This window comes from Gobio gobio (genome assembly GCF_949357685.1).
Source record: "Gobio gobio genome assembly, chromosome: 8".
Classification (NCBI taxonomy): Eukaryota; Metazoa; Chordata; class Actinopteri; order Cypriniformes; family Gobionidae; genus Gobio; species Gobio gobio.
In genome coordinates, this window is record NC_137114.1 from 45,459,232 (window position 1) to 45,483,150 (window position 23,919).

Consider the following 23,919-nt stretch of genomic DNA (forward strand, 5'->3'; position numbering starts at 1 on the left):
AAACGCTTTACTCTCACTGCAGTGTGAACAAGTGTCATAGCAGCAGCCGCCGAGCGAACGCACAGAGTAACGTCTTAACATAATTTTCAACACACTCAGATGTATCTAATATGATAAACAGAGCTGCGTTACCTCATACTCATGACCGGAAAAGCGGAAGTGGTGCAGGCGACTGTGGCATAATAAAAGTCCCGCGGCTCGCGAGGCTTGTGTTGCGCTCTTCTTATTAACAATCGCTCCAGCGGCCTTGCTCAGCTCCACAACACTCGGCCCTGCTCTACTTCATACTACATTAACGTTAATAATCACATCCATGAACATGATTTCTTCCTGAGTCCTATCCTGATTCTTTTCCACTAGCTGTGTGAAGACCACATGTCCCAAGAGTCTGCTCTTTGTTTTGAATAGGCAACCTCTAGTGGACGGACAAGTTACATAGTGCAGCTTTAAAAAGTTCCATGAGTGTTAAAGGTTCTTCAAAGAACCATAGATGCCAAAAAAGAACCTTTATTAGTGTATGAAATGTCTCTAAATAATATAAGCATATAGTCAACAATGCTTGTGTGTTGTGCATTTATCATCACACTATGTACCAGATTTACTAAACAGGGCAAATTGATGTGAGAGCGCAATTCCAATTCCAAAAAGTGCCGATGGGAATGGAAAGTTCTGCGTGTGATCTACTGACGACATGCAAATGAATGAACACAGACGCAGCCGGATCATTTCCATAATGACCAACACAATCTACAAGATAGTGTCTGGGTTAAGACATGCTTTTTTTAGGCGGTAAATAATGCCTCAAAAACCAGTAAATTGACGAGGGCAAACCTTAGTAAATCACCTCACATGATTAATTTAAATACTCTCCTCCCATAAATGTTCCATCTGAAAGGGAAACATTTACAACACTTATATGAATAAGGTTAGCCGCAAAAATAACCCTGCCCACTCCTTTTCAACGTCAATTCTTCACTGCGTGTCTTTAGTAAATCCTGACAATAGCTTTTAACGCCAAAAGAGGGTTTGTGCTGGCGCTTTTAGTAAATCTGGCCCTTGATGTGTTTTCTCAAAGGTTTGACTAATAATAACTTGAACTTGTGCTCCAGTACAGATGTGTGTGTATGCTGTGCACTAATGCAGATTTTGTATTATTTATTTGTTTTGTCATATTATTCTGTCTGTTGTCATGTAGGTTAGAGGTCATTTAAGGATTAGAGATGTAATGACCGAAAAATTTACAGTTTTGTGCTGCCGCAGTAATAATTGTTTCAATTGCAGAATTTTAACCTTCACCAAAATCATATGTTCATCTTCATAGATGATCATTTTATTGCATGACTGAAAACGCAAAGAAAATTGAGTTGACATTTAGGATTACTAAAGTCTATTTTTCCTTTTTCTGTCTATGTAGGTGGGATTTTCGAGACACTTGAGAATGAACCGATTAGCGTGGAGGAACTTGCTTTCAAATTCGCTGTAACCAACATTAACAGAAACAGGACTTTAATGCCCAACACCACCCTCACCTACGACATCCAGAGAATCAACCTGTTCGACAGCTTCGAGGCCTCGAGACGAGGTGTGACACTTACATTTACACATTTGACAGACACTTTTATCCAAATAAAGTAAAGTACATTACATGTACTTTAGGCATTCCCTGGAAAAAAAAACGGATCAGTTCAGGCATTCCCTAGGAATCGAACCAGGGACTTCGGTGTTGCAAGCACCATGGTTTACCATTTGAGCTGCAGGAATGGTAGCAAAAAGAGCTCAATACAAATCCTTACATGATTATATACACTTTTTTAGAAATTGTAAATAAAACAAAGATTATTGGAGCATGTTATAAAATAAAATATTACTTCAGTTTTTCTACTTCAAAATTTCACATTTAATAAAATTTTTTAAAAACTACTGAAACATCTTGAATAAAATACAGCTAAAATAAAATATAAATATTAGTTGAAACTTAAAATTGGAATTAGAAATTGCTTTGCTTTGGCAAGTTGAGGCACTAAAATGATTGACTGGAAATAAATAACTATAACTAAAACTTAAACTGAAATAATTGGTAACACTTTAGAATAAGGTTTCATTAGTTAACAACTTTAGTTTACATGAACTAAGAATGAACAGTAATTCTACAGCATTTATTAATCTTTGTTAATGTTTATTTCAACATTTACTCATACATTAAATCAAAAGTTGTATTTAAGTAACATGAACAAACAATGACCATCTGTATTTTCATTAACTAAAATTAATGAACTCATTGTTAGTTCATGCTAGTTAATACATTAACTGTTAACACATAAGACTTGCGGCGAAGGGTGAAGATGAAATGGACAAACTACGATCTGCTTACCTGGCGTAACTCTGTTGCTTTTTGAAACTTTTTTTGGTTTAAAGCCTTTTTTTTTTGTTAAAATGTTCTAAAGAAACTGAAAAATAGTCCCACTTAGTTGTAAATTGAGAAGTGTTTTTCTTAATTATTGTTCTTTGCAATTGTATGGCTTACCATGTTGCATTCAGAGCTTGTTAATCCTGAATATAACTTTGTTAATAAAATACAAATATTGAAAGAAATCTTCATAATAATTTTTAATATGGCAATACTGTCAAACAGATATTATAACTATAAAAAAAAGCATAGTAACTCCAATTTTGGCTAAAATGTAAAGTTCATGTATTTGCACAGCAGGATAATTAGTTACCAAAAAAGTATGTTAAGAATCGTTTATGGAATCGGATTGTTACTCCCAGAATCGGTATCAGATCGGATCATTAAGTGCCTTAAGATTCCCACCCCTAGCGAATAGAGTGTCAAATTTGCGTCTATCGCGTCTAGGTGGACGCCTGAACATTTTGAATCCATTCACGCATCCACAGCAAATTGGACGCCCGGATAAATCGAGCATTCAAGGCGCTCCAAGAGCTGCGCCCGGATGACAGCTCGCTCTCACTCCTGTATGTATATTTTACGCTACAATAAAACTAAATATGTCATTAAACACCACTCTGCCTCTTTTCATTTTCATTAAATAAATATTAAACATTAATAGCCACATAAATGTGGTTCAGGCAACGCATACCTGGATTATCGTCACTGTATGTATATTTATAACAAACGAAATATAAAACACAACCATGCCTCTTTTCATTTACATTAAAAAAATAAATAAACACATTAACATGTGATTCAGAAAATAAGTGTGCATATATATGATTATCACTGTATAATAAAACTAAATATGACATAAAACACAACCCAGCCTCTTTGTGTTAAATGTCAGTTTATGTGTGATCAATAATAGCCATTATAAAAGTATAAGTAAAGGTATAAGAAGCTATACAATAAGTAAAGGCAGACAATTCAGTCAAACAAAGTCAGCGCTATAGGCTACAACGGTAAAGTTAAATAGCCTAAAAAAATAAAGTTATGAAACTTCCCTTTGCCCTCAGTCAAAACGATTTGGCCATCAACAAATTATAGATCCATGAGCAGTGTTGGGAATAACGGCGTTATAGATAAACGGCGTTACTAACGGAATTACTTTTTTCAGTAACGAGTAATCAAACGAATTACTGTTTCTTCCGTTACAACGCCGTTAGCGTTACTGAGGGAAAAAAAATGCGGCGTTACTATAATTGAGCTCATTGAAGCGGTTTTCATCCGAACAGGCTCTCTGTCAGTCGGACCTGCAACGCGCAACGCGCGCGCGTTGATAGGTTGAGTTCACACACACACCTATGACGCACACGCATATGCCCAGTCAGCGATGGCAGTCCAACGACTTCAAAGGTAGCTTTCGCAAACTGAAAGTATAAACGCTACTTTTCCCTCGTTGAGGTGAAAGGTAAGAATGTTTATTGTAACGTGCAGCTTATGCCCAAGAAGAAAGAGTCTCTCCACGTCGGTGGAAAGTAATTCTATTTCTAATCTAATGAAGCCTCACGTCATCACAGCCACAACATTAGTGGCTAAAAACCCAGGTGATAACGTGAGCTCCACTACCAGAGGAGTAGTAAAGAAGTACTGATACTATTTACACAATATTTACACTATAGTAGGTCTACTGATAATATTTACACAATATGTACACTATAGTAGGTCTACTGATAATATTTACAATAATATATTGAATTTGACAGGTGTCTCTCACATTGTCCCACAGCAACATTACAATAGTGTACATTAATGTACAATGTTTTATAATAATAATTTATTCTATTTAGTGTCCAATTCATTCATTTAACATATTTAATATTGGGGGCATCTAAGTTATTTGACATATTTGAACATTTGAAGGAAAAAAAAAGTAACACATTAGTTACTTTCCCTGGTAATTAGTTACTTTTATAATGATGTAACTCAGTTACTAACTCAGTTACTATTTGTAAGAAGTAACTAGTAACTATAACTAATTACTTTTTTAAAGTAACGTGCCCAACAATGTCCATGAGACCAAAGATCGCCCGTTAAATCTACACAAGATGAATTATATCTCATGTTTAATCACAACAGAGACATCAGAGCCAGCGGCAGACACCAGAAGGACTAACCTAGGTAAGGCTGCTCTCGCCGGGGTTAACGAGCGCTGAGCGCCGCTGATCCACTGGATCTCACAACTCCGAAAACACCAGATAAAATTTTCCAATAGACGATCTCTTTATAAATAAACCACAGATTTGAGTTTTAAACAAGTAGATTCTCGCCTGAAAAAATGTTTAAACTAGATTTTGTTACGCAATAACAGTAGTATTTTTAAATTACGCTGGGTTTCTCATCCGCTATCGACTTGCCATTAGTTTATCACCATGTGACAGCAGCAAGCAGGCTCCTAATTGGTTAACGCGGCGCGAAGTGATGCCAAAGTTCAGAGTTTTCAACTCGGGCATCGGGCGCGGATTCGCTTCAAACGCGTGAATGCACAAAAAGCACCACTCGTGCGTATAGCGCAAGACGCTCAATTCGCGTCATTCACACGTACAGTTGTATGAGGCGAATGAGGCAAAATCACGTCCGCTGCGCTAAACGCATCTATAGCGCCGCAGGACCTCCAGACGCACGTCAACGTGCCTTTACATTGACCTAACATGGAAATCACTCGTTCTAGACGCTCTATTCACGTTTGGTGTGAATGCAGAATTAAAATCCATGGAATATTTTTAAAGCACAAAAGGTTCTTTATAGTGAAAAAGGGTTCTTTAGATTATAAAATGTTCTTCACACTAAGAATAAAATGTTTGGGGAACCCTTTTAAACCTTTTTTTTTCAGTGTAGGCAAGATTTTTTTTTTTTTTTTTAAATGATCTGAAATGACATGTACAGCCAGTTTAATTATACTTAAACATTTAAGGCAGCTGAACTTAAGATTTTAAGTTGAATTAGGGTGAACATTTGAACAGTGTGTTAATAAAGTCACTGATGTTCTCTTGGTCTTGATGTCAGCCTGTGATCAGCTGGCTCTCGGTGTGGCCGCTGTGTTCGGCCCGTCCCACAGTTCTTCAGTGAGTGCGGTCCAGTCCATCTGTAACGCCCTGGAGGTTCCTCACATCCAGACCCGCTGGAAACACCCGTCTGTGGACAACAAAGACAGTTTCTACATCAACCTGTACCCAGACTACGCCTCCATCAGCCGCGCTGTGCTGGACATCGTGCAGTTCTACAAGTGGAAAGCCGTCACGGTGGTGTACGAGGACGCAACAGGTGGGCCGACTCCTCAGAAACACAATTTTTAATGCTCAGGGCCCGTATTCATAAAGAATCTTAATGCAAAGAGTAGCTCCTAGTGACAAAATTCTAAGAAAAATCTTAGAAATGTGGGCGTTTACTCTTAAAATTAACTAAAAAATCCTAGTAAAGAAAAAAGTAATTCAGAAAGCATCTTAACCCTTAAAAGAGGTCTTAAGGTCAAATTTGTTAGGAGCACGGACAAGGACTTTTAAGAGGCTTAAGAGTTTCTTTAGCAATGGAGAAAATGGCAGAAAGACGAAGAGGGAGAAGAAATGTGTTGCAGACAATGGATGACAGTGACTTAATACGACGCTATAGATTAGATCGTGCAGGGATCATGTTTGTTGCATTAAATCCAACTATCAAACCACCAATTAAATAGACATGCCAGCAATCAGTGAATTGGAAAGAGTGAAACAATGTTTATAATTCTAAGCCAATCAAATACCTTGTAGGAAATTAACAGCATGGTAAATAATAAAAGGATTTATATACACTGAAAAAAATGACTTGTTGAATTTACTAAAAAAATTTATCGTAAGTGGTCGCAATCAATTTATTTGATCTCAATTTAAACAAAAACACATGCAATTCCCATAAAACCAATTTATTTTTTAAAATTAAAATCAAAAAACTAAATTAAAATTATTTAAACGAGCACAAATTAATTATGCTTAATTAAATTTTTCAGTGTGCATATATGTAGTGTGTGTGTGTGTGTGTGTGTGTGTGTGTGTGTGTGTGTGTGTGTGTGTGTGTGTGTGTGTGTGTGTGTGTGTGTGTGTGTGTGTGTGTGTGTGTGTGTGTGTGTGTGTGTGTGAGAGAGAGAGAGAGAGAGAGAGAGAGAGAGAGAGAGAGAGAGAGAGAGAGAGAGAGAGAGAGAGAGAGAGAGAGAGAGAGAGAGAGAGAGAGAGAGAGAGAGAGAGAGAGAGAGAGAGAGAGAGAGAGAGAGAGAGAACGGTAAAATAGGACAATTTGCGCTTGTAAATTCAAAGTGAAGGCTTAGAATAGACCCTATATTTAAAAGCGCTCCTTTTTCCCCTTTTTGGACAACCAACCAATCACAGTCTTCAAAAGACTGTGTCATACGTAGCAACAGGGTCAGCCCCGCCTCTTCACTAAGATAAAAGTTTTTGTCATTTCCTTGCTCAGAGTTGCTCTCAGATCGGTCCTGAATAGCTCTTAAGCTAAATTAGGAGTTTTCTGAGAGGACTCTTAGTTTCTCTTTCATTTCTCAGGAGTTCTCAGTTATAATTCAAGTATTAACTTTGGCTCATATGTATCTCCTAAAATGGAAGAAAATAAATGTGTGGAAACAAAAATAGACACAAATGAAACAATACAATCAGTGTGCTCTCTTAAGAATAAAAGTTATTTATGATAAGAAATGTTTGAGTTCATATTGAGATATGATTGCATTACTTTTGATCGTAAAATATAAGCAGATTCTGCGGCGTGGCCTCAATAGCTGTGCAGTAAGTAGTGTGTGATTGAGGAATGTGCAGGGTAGTAATTCAATCTGGTAGTTTTAACTAAGATTATGCTGCAAGATGTTTTTTTTTTTTAAGTCAACTATATTTAAGTTCCCTGTTATAGGCTAACCTGCAATATTCCAAATATTTAGTTTATTCCCGCAAGCGATTTCTTAAATAAACGCTGTTGTAAGTGGATCAGACCAAGCCCCAAAACACACTTGTATCCAATCAGCAGTAAGGGGGCGTATACACTCATTATGGGGGAGGTGCCTGTGTTGCATAGCATGTTCATGAATTTGGGGGTGGAGCTAGCAAAATAGGGGTGTGATCCTTTTTGGTAGGGGCATGTTTGTTTTTAGTGATTTTAAATATCAAAAGCGTTTTTCATAAATTGCTTACTGCACCGTTAAAAGTTTCCAACTTCGAAAATTCCTGGAATTTTGCAACTAAACGCTTGATTTTGTGAAGTTTTCGGCGACATTGTCGCTGAATGAATACAAATGCACGCGAGTCTGTTATTGTAGGTATATCGATATTTCATTTTCACACCCCTAAACATGAAGTGTAACAAAATGAACTGTTCTTGGTGTTACATGTCAGTCAAACGTCCTCTTGGGCGGTCCTTTGCCAATGAAAGATGCGATGAAGTCCAAACCTTCTGCCATCAGTCTGAAGCTCTGGCTACGCGAGACTTAGTCAAAACTGACCCAAACATTAATGGTTAAACAATTTAGTTTAAACAGTTTAGTTTGTCTTTTCCTCTGGAGAAACATCTAAAAAGTAGCAGCACATAATCACAAATCTACACTTGCTTCCAATTTAAATGTGTTGCTGTCTAGGAGAAACAAGTGATTTTTTTTGAAGAGATCTCACTGGTGATTTTTCTTTTTTTATATATATATATATATTTTACTGAATGATTTCTGAATGCATTTACAAGCCACATACATTTAAAATGATCCAGAATATGTACGCTTAACAGTTAGGAAAAAAGATACTCTAAGGTACTTTTTCAAATGTGCAGTCATTGGATGCACCTATAATCATCATATCAGTGTGTGTAATGTGTTTTTCATATTTATAAACCAACCCATGGTTATCATCTCTATGCTTAATGAAAAATGTCATTCAGTTTCATTTCTGTTCTGAGTTTGAAGTTTTTGTGTGTACTGGTGTGTTTAATGTTGACTTTGTGATCATATCAGGGATAATTTGTTTGCTGAAATGACATTTCTTCATTATTAATGAGATTAGGTTATGATTAACTGTGTCATTTTTCAGGGATGAAAAATATTAAAAACCAAAAACAGCAACATCCCTGTTTGGAAAAAGAAGACTTATGCATTGCTTTTCCTTTTTTATGTGATGAGAATTTGAATTAAGCCAAAAATCTACTTAAAATGGTATTTGATCAATCTGAGTCACAGCAGAACTTGATAATTAACTCATTTAACATTGCAGTTAATTTCATATTTATTTACACTACTGTTCAAAAGTTGGTCAAATGTTTTATTGTTTTTGAAAGAAATCTCTTACAAAGGCTGCATTTATTTGATCAAAATTATAGTAAAAACAGTAAAATTGTATTAACATTTAATACAATAATATTACAATTTTAAGCATCCTAACTCCAGTCTTCAGTGTCACATGATCCTTCAGAAATCATTCTGATATGATGATTTGATGCTCAAGAAACATTTATGATTATTAGCAATGTTGAAAACAGTTGTGCTGATTATATTTGTGAAAACTGATACATTTTATTAGAATTCTTTGATGAATTGAAAGTTCAAAAGAACAACATAATTTGAAATATAAAATCTTTTGTAACATTACAAATGTCTTTACTGTAATCTTTGATTGATTTAATGTGTCATTGCTGAATTAAAGTACACATTTCTTAAAAAAAAAAAAAAAAATTTTGTATAGTAGTCCATTTCTATCATATTTGCTGATTTTGTCTATGCAATATTTTTAGGGCTAATTCGTCTTCAGGAGCTGATCAAGGCTCCGTCGCGGTACAGCATCAAGATCAAAATCCGACAGTTACCGCTGGGAAGTAAAGATGCCCGGCCGCTTCTTAAAGAGATGAAGAAGGGGAAAGAGTTTTGTGTCATCTTTGACTGCTCATACCAGACTGCAGCAGACGTCCTCAAACAGGTAACGCCATTCACAGCTGGATTGGGAATGACTTAAATTCCAATTCCATTTTTACATTTAAATTGAGGTAGCAAACATTCCAATTGGAACTACAAATATCTAAACTTTCTTACATCAAAGCACATTTACTGGAGAAGCAAAATGGCGTAAGAAATGAAGGGCACTATCATACACTCAGCGCAACGCTGTACCAAGCCCGACGCAAGTGTTTTTTGCTAGTTTCAGCCAGACGCAGTTCTCATTTTCACGTCCAGCGCCACGTTATTTAAATAGCAAATGCACTCACGCTCGTCTGTTCGCCCATGGGTGTGCTGGTCTGAAAACCAGGTGTGTTCAGAAGCATTGTTTGTGTGTTGCTATTTTAAGGCAACTGACAACGACTGCACCATTGACCAACAAAAACCTGGTCCAAAGTCAATAGCGCAGTATTTTGTGTTATTTAAATGGGTGTGTTAGTAATATGTGCCTATAGGCGGTTGCACAACACACGTACACTCTGCTTATTACACACACAGGGATGTGCAGCAGCACACAAACGTTTTTAAAAATTACAAATAAAAGGATTCCTCTCTGGAGAAGCGTTCAGTCTTTCCGCTCGCAAATTCAAACATGTAAATAGTGAATCTGCTATGGCGCGAGCACAGCGGGCTTTTAAAGGGAATAGGAGATGAGACTCTGATTGGTTTATTGCACGTTACGCCCAAAACACACCCATGACTCATTAAGAGAGTAGGTACAACCCTTTTGGACCATGTGCCAAGCATGCCGACCATTTTTCCCGTCGTTAAACAAGCAAAAGTGGATTCGGACACTTGCGCCGTGCACTTTAGACCATGCACTTAGATTGTTAAAATAGGGCCCTTAAAGGGATAGTTCACCCAAAAATGAAAATCATGTCATCATTTACTCACCCTCAAGTTGTTCCAAACCTGAGTTTCTTTGTTCTGCTGAACACAAAAGAAGATAATTTGAAGAATGTTTGTAACAAAGCAGATAGAGCAACCATTCACTACCATAGTATTTTTTCCCTACTATGGTAGTCAATGGTTGCTCTATCTGTTTGGTTACACACATTCTTCAAAATATCTTCTTTTGTGTTCAGCAGAACAAAGAAACTCATACAGGTTTGGAACATCTTGAGGGTGAGTAAATGATGACAGAATTTTCATTTTTGGGTGAACTATCCCTTTTAATATTTTAAGTAATTTTGCTTCTCAACTAAATGTGTCTTGATTTAAGAAAACACAAAAGCTGACTGGAATTTGACTGGAAAAGCTTTTTGTTTGTAAGTTTGGTGTGAAATAGATTATAATAGTAAAGTAAAAGAATTTGATGGAATTTGATATCGTGTGATATTGTGACATTATTCACTGATGTCTTATGTCATACATCAAATCCTATTCACTGTGTCACAGCAAAAAAAATACAAATCCCCAAACTAAATCCCCATCAGATGCGAGGCATTTGATTGCTCCACTTTATGGCTGTCGATGCTAAACGAAACAGTCATGCTTTATTTCAACTGTTTTGGTTTCAGGTCTTGTGGGGTCAGAGCAAATACTGTACATGTGTGTCTCTAGATATCTAATGTTTATAATATGAGCACAGAATGGATGCTTGTGCAGAAGGAGGTTTAACATGTTCTCCTCTTTCTCTCTCTTTCTGTTGCAGCTGTTGTCTATGGGCATGATGACAGAATACTACCATTTCTTTTTTACCACTCTGGTGAGTTTCTTACATGGTTTCTTTGAGTTTTTCTTTGGTTGTGTCCTTGTTTTGACAGGAGATTTCAACAATGTGTGTTCTGCTGGCTTGCATTTAGTGTTCTGCGATGTTTTCAGTCAGCAGATGCTGCGGTGAGCATGTATTTTTGTAGGCCAACCTGTAAGTTCACATCACCCTTGGTCCCTTGATAAAAACTCAATAGGATTTTTCCATTGACTTTTGGATTATTGCACACAGAATTAGCTCTGCGATGAACAAATTTTGTTCATCATGATAATATTCCCAAGTGAACACAACTTCTATGAATTCTGAAGTAAAAAGCTGAAGTTAGACTAAACTATGGTCGCACTGATGTATTTTATGTTGTAGAATAAAACGCTTCTGTTAACCAGATCTTATTTCAGGCATTTAACCAAAACCCAGTGACTTCAGGACAATTGAACTGGACTTGCTAATATGCTTGTTTCCAGGTTTTGGCCTACAAAAATACGTCACCCGTGCAGCACTCAACTGCGCTAGAAAACAAGCAACATTTTTACAATTTCATCTGTAAGGATTGAGTTCATGTATTGACATAACTGTACGCCACAGGATCTGTTTGCGTTGGACCTGGAGCCGTACAGATACAGCGGGGTGAACATGACGGGTTTCCGTCTGCTCAACATCGACAACCCTCAGGTGGCGGCAGTGGTGGAGAAATGGTCCATGGAGCGAGTGCAGGCTCCACCCAAACCGGAGACCGGCCTGCTGGACGGAATGATGACGGTCTGTCCATCTCCTACATATAAATATATATGATCATTTTATTATATTCTAGTACAAAAAAATGGTACAAAGCAATACTATGGTATTTTGATATATAATATCCCAGCTAACAGGGAACGTTCTCAGAAAGTTCTGGCAAGGTTCTCTCAAAGTTATGAACAAACGTCTTCTAGTAACCTTAATAGAATGATTATTCAAAGTTATCTGGGCCCTCATTTATCAACAGTGCGAAGAAGAGGTTCTATATTTTGTCCTACGAATGAAATTTAGAATGTGCCCTAGTACAAGAAAATCTGTTTTTGTCTAACGTGCGCACACAGTGGTTACACACACGAGTAAGCAATCATTGTTGATAAATCCTGCATGTGTGTAAGTACCATGCTCGTTCACATTCACAGTCATTAGCATTCGGAAACGCCTCCAATGAACCATATATGCTGACAACACTTTCCTTTAAAAATCACGTGATTGTGTTTTTTTCTCACCACAATAATGGCAAAGAACAGGAACTTCACAAACAGAATGAGTTGTGCAACGACGTTTGACAACAACACATTTGCATCACAAATGATTTGCATGTTAACAGAATGAAACCCTTTTCTATTATGTCATTCAATTTGTTGGTTGATGGTGCTTTTCTGGGGATGTGGGGGCAGTTTATGGCTCCAATTATGTTTGGGAATCTGGCGATAGCATGAAAGCCACATTTTATTTCGGCTTGTTGAGGATTTCGGTAAGGGAACTGGATGTAGGTTGGGGCCAAGGAAATAATTGCATCCAACATTTGTCACAGCTGCCTTTTATAGGGTTTGGCACCAATTATGCATCCTGTTTAAAATTACAAAAATGATTTATTGAGTGTTTTATAATTAAAGGAAACACCGGACATGTGGATTGCTTAAAGGGTTAGTTCACCCAAAAATGAAATTTCTTCCATTAATGACTCACCCCAATGTTGTTCCACACCTGTAAGACCTCCGTTCATCCTCGGAACACAGTTTAAGATATTTTAGATTTAGTCCGAGGGCTTTCAGTCCTTTGAATGTAAGTGTATGCACACTTTGCTGTCCACGTCCAGAAAGGTAATGAAAACATCATCAAAGTAGTCCATATGTGACATCATTTGGTTAGTTAGACTCTTCTGAAGCGTCGACAATACATTTTGGTCCAAAAATAACAAAAACTAAGACTTTATTAAGCATTGTCTTCTCTTCCGGCTTTGTTTGAATCCGCGTTCACGACGCCACAGTGACGCTGCTGACGTAAGACGCTGTGACGTGTTATCTGGTTATCTTTGGCGATTAGGGCATCCGGGACATGCATACTTACGCACCATTTTAAAAAAATATAGCCATACAAACAATGTAGAACAGCTTGTTTACAGCGTGCGTCTCCCTCAGACTACAAACGAAGCTCTGTCGCACCAGATAACACGTCACAGCGTCTTACGTCAGCAGCGTCACTGTGGCGTCGTGAACGCGGATTCAAACAAAGCCGGAAGAGAAGACAATGCTTAATAAAGTCTTAGTTTTTGTTATTTTTGGACCAAAATGTATTGTCGACGCTTCAAAAGAGTCTAACTAACCAAATGATGTCACATACCTTTCTGGACGTCGACAGCAAAGTGTGCATACACTTACATTCAAAGGACTGAAAGCCCTCGGACTAAATCTAAAATATCTTAAACTGTGTTCCGAGGATGAACGGAGGTCTTACGGGTGTGGAACAACATTGGGGTGAGTCATTAATGGAAGAAATTTCATTTTTGGGTGAACTAACCCTTTAATGCATACTGTCTTAAATGCTTTTTATGTGTAGTGTCGCTGTTCTACCACTAGATTCTCTGCGTAAGCATGATCAGAGGTGTGCTTATATTTACACACATTTCTACTGATAAGTACAAGTTGGTAGATCCCACACTTTGCTTGAAACTGTTCTTACGCACTCATTACGCACAGATCTGTCGCGAACATTGATAAATGAGGGCCCTGGTCTTTAATAATGTTCTCAAAACGTTAACATAAAAACATGATTTATCATTCAAGGAGCTTTTTTTCCCGAAAGATTTAGTTCATGTGACATTTTAATGTTTCTACTTGTTTCGGAATGAAAACATTCAAAGTGACGTTCCCACAATGTTGATGAATGAAGAATGATAAAATGGAATGTTTCCTTAACGTTTGCATAATTAAGAAAGAATTTTTTTTTTTTTAAACTGGACATTCAGAGAACATTCAGAACATATAATTGTTAGCTGGGATGATGCTGAATGATTACTATAGTTATATATATCATGATATCACGGCACTCCGAGGTGAATAGCATTTTTTACCATAGTTCAAAAAATCTCCACAAAATGGTTTTGACTTAGCATGTCATATTTTTGACTTTTTATCTAATAATGAGGACTTAAAATCATATTTTCAACATTTTATCTCTTAATTATGACTTTATTATAATTGAAATGAGCTGATCAGTAATATAGTTGAATATTTAGTGTTCCCAACTGAGCAAACCAAAAGCCAAAGGCCACAGAGACGACGGTGGCAAGGAACCAAAACTCCATCAACAGACATAATGGAGGAAAAAAAAAAGTTTTATATTTACCAATGAAATTGGACCCGCTCACTTTAATCGTCTCTAATTCAGCGTATGTCTGTTTACCTACCCCTAACCATTAAACACTTTATTATTAAACACACGTTAGACGTTTTATTTCCACTTTACGAATATTTTCTTAATTTTAATTGAAAATAAATTCCTTTCTGATCTGATATGTGATGGGAAAAGGAAGTAGAGCGAGTTCGGAAAAGGCGGATTTGAACCTTGGGTCGATTTGCGTCAAAACTTTCTGCCAAGTGCCTTACCCTACACTATTGCCACTGTAAATAATTTGGAGTCTTCCATCATTTTGTTTGTTTAGTAAACAAAGCGTAACATTTTTGAGGGGAGGACTCACACATATTTTTTTTTTTGCTTGTGACGCCTCTGGTTTTACCACAATACTTGATCAAAAGACAAAAATAGTCTCTGATTTGCTGTCTGTTGTCTTATTGTGCATTGATCAAGTCAAGACAGATTTATGTATTTAGCGCTTTATAAAGATTGCTTCAAAGCAGTTTCACTTTATAAACGGGAAAATAACAGAGTTAATGTTGCAGAATTCTTCAATTATAAAACAAATAAAATTTCAGCTCTGCAGAAGACACATTCGGCTCCGTTTAGTTCAGGGTTAATTTAGTTTAGTTTAGTAACAGTTTCAATGTTGCAAAGTTCTTCCATTATGAAACTGTAAAGCAGCTCTATACATTGTAAAAAAAAAAAAAAAAGTTGCTTTAAGTACAATCAGCTTGGATGTTTAAGTAATTAAATTACATTACCACTTATGCTCTGGGACCATTTTTGGGGATTTCCGCCTGGATTTGGCTTACCCAAATTGAAAAGCTTCCCATACCCACATACAGTGGTCTCTAAATACACAATTTTGGTGTCATTTTAAATGAAACCCTTTGAAGTTTCAGAAACCACTGCTAAAAGTGATAAACATGTAAGTTGTCTGAGCTGTAATAACCCCCAAATAGAGTCACTTTTCGATTGTTTTGGTTATAAATTCATTTTTGAAAGTGTGTAACTCAGGCCCTGTGTGGTCTAGCACCCTGCAGACAGTTTTGGCTGTTTCCACTATTCCAGAAAAAAAGGTAATATTCCTCCATTCAGTTCCATTTGAATAAATTTTGCAAACATGATCCAGACAAAATTCTTTTTTCCAGTATTTTCTGGAATCTAGTGGAAACAGCCCAAACTGTCTGCAGGTTGCTAGAGCACACAGGAGGTGTTTCTCAATGTCAAGGATGCTTCCTCTGTAGGACTGGTCCTTCCAAGTCACTTCCTTCAGAGGCTAGGCGAGGCTCCTCTTTAGCATTCGGAGAACAGGTAAATGGAACAGGCTAGCAAGTGCACGTCATTGCGTCATTACATCAGTGAAAAGGTCCGTTAGCCATCAATAACGTAATTTGCATAATATCAATGCGGTAGTCATTTGTACTGGCATTTAAACGTTAAACTTTACTTATATTTACTATGGTTATAACAAATGTTTGGTGACGTAAATATTGCCCCGTTAACGCTCCGACTCTGCCAACGTCCGATATTTTGTATTTTTTGAACAAGATAGCAAAGCTGCGCGCATAGGATTGTGGGTGATTTGAGAGCGCAAAGTGCGCGAAGTCTACTCGTATGCATCCTTTCCTGTATATGGCATATTTTTCAAACGAAGGACTCAGACCTTGGTTGAAATGCCAAGGATCCTCGACATTGGAACAGTCCTTCGACGGATGTCGATGACGTAGCATCCTCGGAATTCTGGCTTCCGAGGATCCTTCCTTGACATTGAGAAACGCCTAGGGCCTGAGTTACACACTTTCAAAAATGAATTTATAACCAGAAAAATCAGATAAGATACAGCTCAGATAACATATACTTACATGTTTATTACTTAAGCAGTGGTTTATGTAACTTTTCAAACTTTGGTTTATGTAAGGGTTTCCTGTAAAATGACACCAAAATGTTGTATTTAAACCACTGTATGTGGGTATGGGAAGCTTTTCAATTTTGGGGAGGCCAGAGTAATTTAGTATAAATAAGTAATTTAGTTACTAATTCCGAAGTGATACATATGTCCAGAAAGTAGACATTATAAGCTTTCCAATGGTACCACATATGAGGTCAGAGCTCCTCCACAGACATTTAAAATTTAAAGTACTTCATGTCATTCCGGACCTTGTACCGGGTTTGCAGAGTTTAAGAGGTTAAACCGACTTAAAAAAATTGTTGAAACTTGTATAACTTATAAAAAAAAAGTTGGAAATTGCCTTAAAGCAATGTAAAAACATATGTTGTCATAACTTGTTGATCATGTCATTTTTTACAGTACATTTTTTACAGGATAATAGTGTCATTATTCAGCTCCGTTCAGTCCAGTGTTGATTCAGTTCAGTTCAATAAGTCTCTGTGTTGCAAAGTTCGATAATAAATAATATCAAGTGTCTTTTGAACCCAGAATTGAATTCAGAGTCATTTCATCATTTGAACAGATTGGTAGTTGCATGTGTGATGAATCTTCTCTCTGTGTGTGCCGCAGACTGAAGCAGCGCTGATGTATGACGCGGTGTATATGGTCGCCGCCGCGTCCCAGCGAGCGTCTCAGATCACCGTGAGCTCACTGCAGTGTCACCGGCACAAACCCTGGCGCTTCGGCTCCAGATTCATCAGCCTGTTCAAAGAGGTACACGCACCTGCTTAAACACTCGTGCCCAAAATGAGAAGGATAGTTCGCCCAAAATGAACATTCGGTCATCATTTGCACATCATGTACATTGGAATGACACAAAGATGAGTAAATGATGGCAGAATTAGCATATATAATCTTTTTAGAACCGGGTTTTGCCTGTTTAGCCCAAATGAATCATTACTCACTTTTCTGGAAGGTGTTTTGAGCCACTTCCAAACAGCTGTAGTGATTTATGCACGGACACTCGCTCTCTCCCAATGACATCTTCCAAGTGTTCTTGTCAGAGCTTCCTGTTTTGGGGGAGGTATTGTTGAGTCAGCATGTTGGCATTGCAGGCTGGAGGATGAATGTGTGTTGGACGAGGGCTTAATGGCTCTAGCTGAATTACCGATGCTGGCTGTGTGGGTGATCTCTACTCATTATAGTTGGGGATGTCTTCATTTAAAGGTGAAGCATGTCATTTATGCTCCACTAGTAGCGCCGAATGGAATTGTAACTGAATTGCCCGATGTAACATTATTGACTCAACAAATAGCCTGAATTTGGCTAGTGGTGCTCACTGCAGAGCCAAATGACCTCCTATCTCTGGATGTTGTGGGTGGAGCTTGGCCTAGTCCAACTCCACCTCTCTGGACATCATGGGTGGAGTTATGTTTAGCGATGGGGTTATGGGCAGTGTTGGGGGTAATGCATTACAAGTAACTTGAGTTACGTAATAATATTACTTTTTCCAAGTAACTAGTAAAGTAACGCATTACTTTTCAAATTTACTGAGTTACTTTTTCACATTAATTTGACTGACAGCTCTCCTGCCCCCATCTTGAGAGTAAGTGCAGAGGCGTGTGTGTAAACATTAGGGGTGTGCATTGGCACTGCCCTCACAATTCGATTCGATTACGATTCACCAGGTAACGATTCGATTCAATTCGATTCTACGATGCATTGCGATGCATCAAAATTCTACTGCACACAACAAGGCAAATTTTTAATCAGTCATGAGGCAATACAAGCAGTCAGATATTGAACAACAGATTGTATTGGCTGCTATGTGTGTATTATCACTCTCCTGTATCTTTGACATAAATGTCATTAAATAAAATAAAATTGAATGTACAGTAAAAAGCTTTGAGACAGGGCACTTCATGAACTCCTGTGCAAATATTAATCCGTAATTACAGTCACACTATTGTAACAACAACCACCACCCAGGCACCCAGCAATAAAAATATTCAGTGCAACACACACAGTAACGTTGACACTAGGGACTCGTCAATTCTCGTGCTTGATTTTAGTGTGGCAGGCGCGTTAGCAGGGCGTAAGCAGCGCATATTTTTTTCGGCGCCCATGTTAACAGATTAGAGCATTCACATCGCACGCAGAGGCGGCGCGGCAGCGCATCGCAGGAGGAGAAGCAGCAGTAGTGCCGCGATCGCTTCGGCGCCGAGTCTATTTTGCCGCGCTGCTCACACTGATTTAAAGCCACAGTGGATTGTTCTTGATCAAAACTGACCAGATTAACATGGAAAATAACAAATTCCACCATGAAATCATGTAGTGAAGTGCCCCGTGTGTTTCACAATCACCATATGACATCCAGAGCTGTTAAAAAAATTAAAAACACAACACTGCCAGAAGTTTTTGCCCAAACTTCAAAAGCCTGTTTAAATTATTAAAACTAGAAGCATATATTCACTTTAATGTTAACTTACATTTAGGCCTATCATGTGAACTACTTATATAGGCTACAACAAGTTATATGCATATGTGTTTGGGACAGAGGGGAACACGGTCGCATTTGCAGCATGCTGCCCATCATAAATCAAAGCACGAGACAGACGGGGCTCGGAGGAGAAGACCGTAAATGTGACATATAATGTACAATATTTGTCTGCATTTGCAATATCCGCGCGAGACAAACGCTGCCAGTGTGAATCCACAATGGGGGCGCGGGCTCCGGCTCTCCATACCCACCGCTCCGCGTGCGGTGTGAAGCCGGCGTCAGAATCCGAAATGTGCCCAGATGTCCGCTTTCCAATCTTTGGGTGCGTTTTTAATACCCGTCTATCGCGGTCATCTCCCTCCGCCTCAGCCATCTTGATTGTTGTTGTTATGACCCTGGAAGTAATTGAAACTTCACAACTTTATTGTCCAACTCAAGTCCAGAAAATAAACGGTGACATAATCGATTATGGCACTTTGCCGCATCGATGCTGAATCGTGCATGCCCCGCATTGCGATGCATCGCTGAATCGATTATTGTTGACACCACTAGTAAACATGATGGTTATTGTAGTTCTAGACTAAATGTGAGCATTTATTTATCTCACTTGTACAATAAAGATTCTGTCTTCCTCAAAATGAGTAAAATCAGTCAAATGCAAAATCAGAGTACTATGCAAACCTCCAATAATTAAATGTAAAATAAAACAACTATTTTTATGCATAATCTACCTTTATATTTAATTTACCAATGTCTTGCTGCTGACCTTTGATGATGAAAATTACTAGAACTTTTTTCTCCTGCATCCTATTCTACCATTATCCAGAATGGCAGCACAGCAGAGCTGCGCTCTCTGTTGTTCATGTGTGAATTTGCATTTTTACCTCAGCCTGGCTTATTATTTCAATTTTGGTATGAAGAGGTCTTTACCGTTGCACAAAAATATAACTTTGTAAAAACAAAAACAAAACAAGCCCAGCCCAGGTGAGAAAAAGTAACGCAAAAGTAACGTAACGCATTACTTTTCTTAAAAAGTAACTAAGTAACTCAATTAGTTACTTTTTAAGGGAGTAACGCAATATTGTAATGCATTACTTTTCAAAGTAACTTTCCCCAACACTGCTCAAGATTGACATGAGATTGACAGAAACTGTTAAATACCATAAAAGAATATTTTAGTTTTTGATCTGTTTTTTTCATGATTACAAAAATATTTTATTAAATTTGATTTCTGAAGAATGAATGCCTCTCTGAAGTTCTTTACTCCAGTGCTTCTGATGATGATGATGATGATGATGATGATGATGGTGTCATCTTGATCTTAGTGAGAGTAACTGGTACAGTTATTACAGTCTGTGCTAAGCACTGCCAGCTCTGGTGCGTTTAATCCCGGCCTGTTGGTAATTGGAGCTCACAGTACATGTGATCCAGAGCAGGATGTGATAAAAAGGAAGGATCTAGTGAGATTTACACTAGAGAATAATGACTAGAACAAATCTGGACAAAGGTCATGTGTCTTCAGTGTGAGTGTATGAAGCATGTCTCTAATAGCTCCACTTCTGTATGTGAAGATTATGAATGCTACCCACCCCACAGCAAATTAAAGAAATAATCCACTGGATTTGCACATCAGGCTTTACTGAATGTCTGTTGACTATATAAGCGCCGCACCCTTGTAAATTCACATGTTCTGGGTAAAAGATCCACTGAATCATGTGTTGGGCGGATCTGTCTCTCCGCTGGGCTCGTATCCACTCTGTGAGCTTCATTATAGAGTCCATTTGCTAACAACTCCTTGCAGAACAGAGCTGATCTATTGCTCTGGCCACTTCATTGATCATGTGACTATTTGTGATCTATGGATGTATAAGTTGTTTCTCTTAGCTGTTTGTCACTGGGTGAATGGGGCTGCTTTAGACAGATTATAAAAAGCAGAGAATATAGCAGTAGCCAGGTTGATGGCACGTGTTTCTTATTGTTAATGATATTAAACAATTATTTAATAAGCAAAGAGAACATTGAGGAGATTTGTAGGAGTAATATAAACCTTAACAATGCATAGATAATAACCCACAAAGGATAAAACCCAAACAGGGAGAACTAAATGAGACACAGGTGCAAATCATTAGTAACCATAGAAACGAACTAGGGTGTAATGAGTAACCAAGGAAACAGGTTGACAGCTTACATTTCAGTTTGACATTACACATTACAAGCCTTATGATCAAGATCCTGTTTGTTATTCATTAATAAATGTATTAGTTAATTCATTAATTCATTCACAATAATTCATTAAATTAATAATAATTTATTTAATACATATATTTAGTTATTTAATATAAATACAAGGTGCTGGTAAGAATGTTTTATATAATAAATAAATAAATGCATTTATTTACAATAATTCATTAAATTAATAATTTTATTTTATAAATATATTTATTTATTTATTATAAATACAAGGTGCTTGTTAGAAAAATAATTGTTTGATTTATATAATAAATAAATAAATGCATTTATGATCAAGGTCCTACAAAGTGTTTGTTATTCATTCATTCACAATAATTCATTGAATTAATAATAATAACCCCTGTCCATTTAATACATATATTTAGTTATTTAATATAAATACAAGGTGCTTGTTGGAAAAAAATTATTGTATGCTTTTATATAATAAATAAATAAATGCATTTATTTATAAAATGCATTAAATTAATCATACTTTAATACATTAAATACAATTATTTCATTGATTTATTTATTAAGAAATCTATTTTAAAACGATTCATTAATTTATTTACAATAATTCATTAAATTAATAATAATTTTATATATACATATATTTAGTTATTTAATATAAATACAAGGTGCTGGTAAGAAAAAAATATTTTATGTTTTATATAATAAATATATAAATGCATTTATTTACAATAATTCATTAAATTAATAATTTTATTTAATAAATATATTTATTTATTTATTATAAATACAAGGTGCTTGTTAGAAAAATAATTGTTTGATTTATATAATAAATAAATAAATGCATTTATGATCAAGGTCCTACAAAGTGTTTGTTATTCATTCATTCACAATAATTCATTGAATTAATAATAATAACCCCTGTCCATTTAATACATATATTTAGTTATTTAATATAAATACAAGGTGCTTGTTGGAAAAAAATAATTTTATGCTTTTATATAATAAATAAATAAATGCATTTATTTATAAAATGCATTAAATTAATCATACTTTAATACATTAAATACAATTATTTCATTGATTTATTGATCAAGAAATCTATTTTAAAACGATTCATTAATTTATTTACAATAATTCATTAAATTAATAATAATTTTATATATACATATATTTATTGATTTAATATAAATACAAGGTGCTTGTTAGAAAAAATATTTTAGGTTTTCTATAATAAATAAATTAATAAATTTATTTACAATAATTCATAAAATATATATATTATAATTTAATAAATATAGTTATTTATTAGAAATACAAGGTGCTTGTTAGAAAAATAATTGTTTGATTTTATATAATAAATAAATAAATGCATTAAATTAATCATTTGTATTTAATGAATAAATGTATTTTAATGTTTATTTATTTACAATAATTCCTTAAATTAATAACATTTTTATTTATATATATATTTGTTGATTTATTATAAATGCAAGGTGCTTGTGCATTTTATGTTTTTATATAATAAATAAATAAATGCATTTATTTATAAAATGCATTAAATTAATCATATTTTTAGAATTAATGTAATTAATTTAATTAATTTATTCACGTATTAAGAATTCATAAAATGTATAATAATAATAATAGAACAAAATTATTTTAGAATTATTTATTTATTCATTAATTTACACAAATTAATTAAATTAAGAATAATTTTATGTAATAGATGTATCTATTTAGAATCTCATTCCCTCTCTAAATCTTATGTTATACTATAAAAAATGTCAGACAGCTGTGTGTGTGTGTGTGTGTGTGGCCTGGTAAAGCCTACGTTAAGGGGACAAAATGTCCCCACAAAGGTGTGTGGGTGCGTGCGCGCCCGCGCGTGTGAGCGTGAGCGTGTGTGTGTGTAAGCTAATACAGCAAGGTAAAGTTGTAAACACTGGGCTGGTGATGTTCTCATCTAATGATGATGATAATAATGCTGCATCTGGTCTCTAAAGTGGGACTTCAAATAAAAACAAATGAGCAATCAGACGTTTTTTTTTTTCATATTTAATCTAAAATCATATCCTCTTCTCTCTCCTCCTCACTTCTTTAAGGCTCAGTGGAACGGACTGACCGGACAGATAATCATAAACAAGACGGACGGCCTGAGGAAAGATTTCGACCTCGACATCATCAGTCTGAAAGAGGATGGGGTGGAAAAGGTAAAAGCAGAAGATGCTCCCGTGATCTGCACCTGTCTAAGCCACGTATCTTAATATCTGTCATACATGTGTCAAATCTTGGCTTTCTCTTTTCTTTTCGCAAGCAGTTTATGGAAAATGGTCGTTTTAACAAAGTATGGAGGAAGGTTTGTATTGAATATCAGAAATGTGACATTTAAGTCCCTTTTCCCCTTGCAAAAAGTACCATGGTACTGAATTATTGTCATATTTATGTACTATGTTATTTCCTAAAAAAAAACATTGTATTACCATGGTACTTTTTTCATCTGTGGCCCTCAACCTACTGACGCCTGGTTTATAGATATTATTGATGAACTTATATAACATTGTCAAACTCAAAACCAGCAGCTTCCAATAGCTCTGCATCCATTTATTAAAAATATCACATCACTCACAGGGACAATGCAGAGAGCTCATCTTATTAAACATCTGTTTATGAGCGCTAATCGCACGGCAAGCGCTCAATTTGAAGACACTCTCGTAATGTATGTTTTAAAACGCTCCCCGTGACAACAGCCATCAGACAGAGGTGACGTAGCGTAGCAAATGAAGCTATACTGCGGTACACGGAAACAGACACAAAGAGCATCTCAGAGGAGCTGCTGTTT

The 23,919-nt window shown here is 36.2% G+C and overlaps 1 protein-coding gene across 1 annotated transcript in view; it reads left to right on the forward strand.

The window, feature by feature from the left end:
• Positions 1-23,919, forward strand: part of grik1b (glutamate receptor, ionotropic, kainate 1b) — a gene marked incomplete at its 5' end in the record, with an annotated part of 64,260 nt that overhangs the window by 22,469 nt on the left and 17,872 nt on the right. The window contains 7 exons of the mRNA XM_079823517.1: positions 1,415-1,582; positions 5,459-5,716; positions 9,197-9,378; positions 11,050-11,103; positions 11,695-11,868; positions 17,009-17,152; positions 23,183-23,290. Of these exons, the coding sequence (XP_079679643.1) occupies positions 1,415-1,582; positions 5,459-5,716; positions 9,197-9,378; positions 11,050-11,103; positions 11,695-11,868; positions 17,009-17,152; positions 23,183-23,290 (1,088 nt within the window). The remainder of the gene's footprint in view (positions 1-1,414; positions 1,583-5,458; positions 5,717-9,196; positions 9,379-11,049; positions 11,104-11,694; positions 11,869-17,008; positions 17,153-23,182; positions 23,291-23,919) is intronic.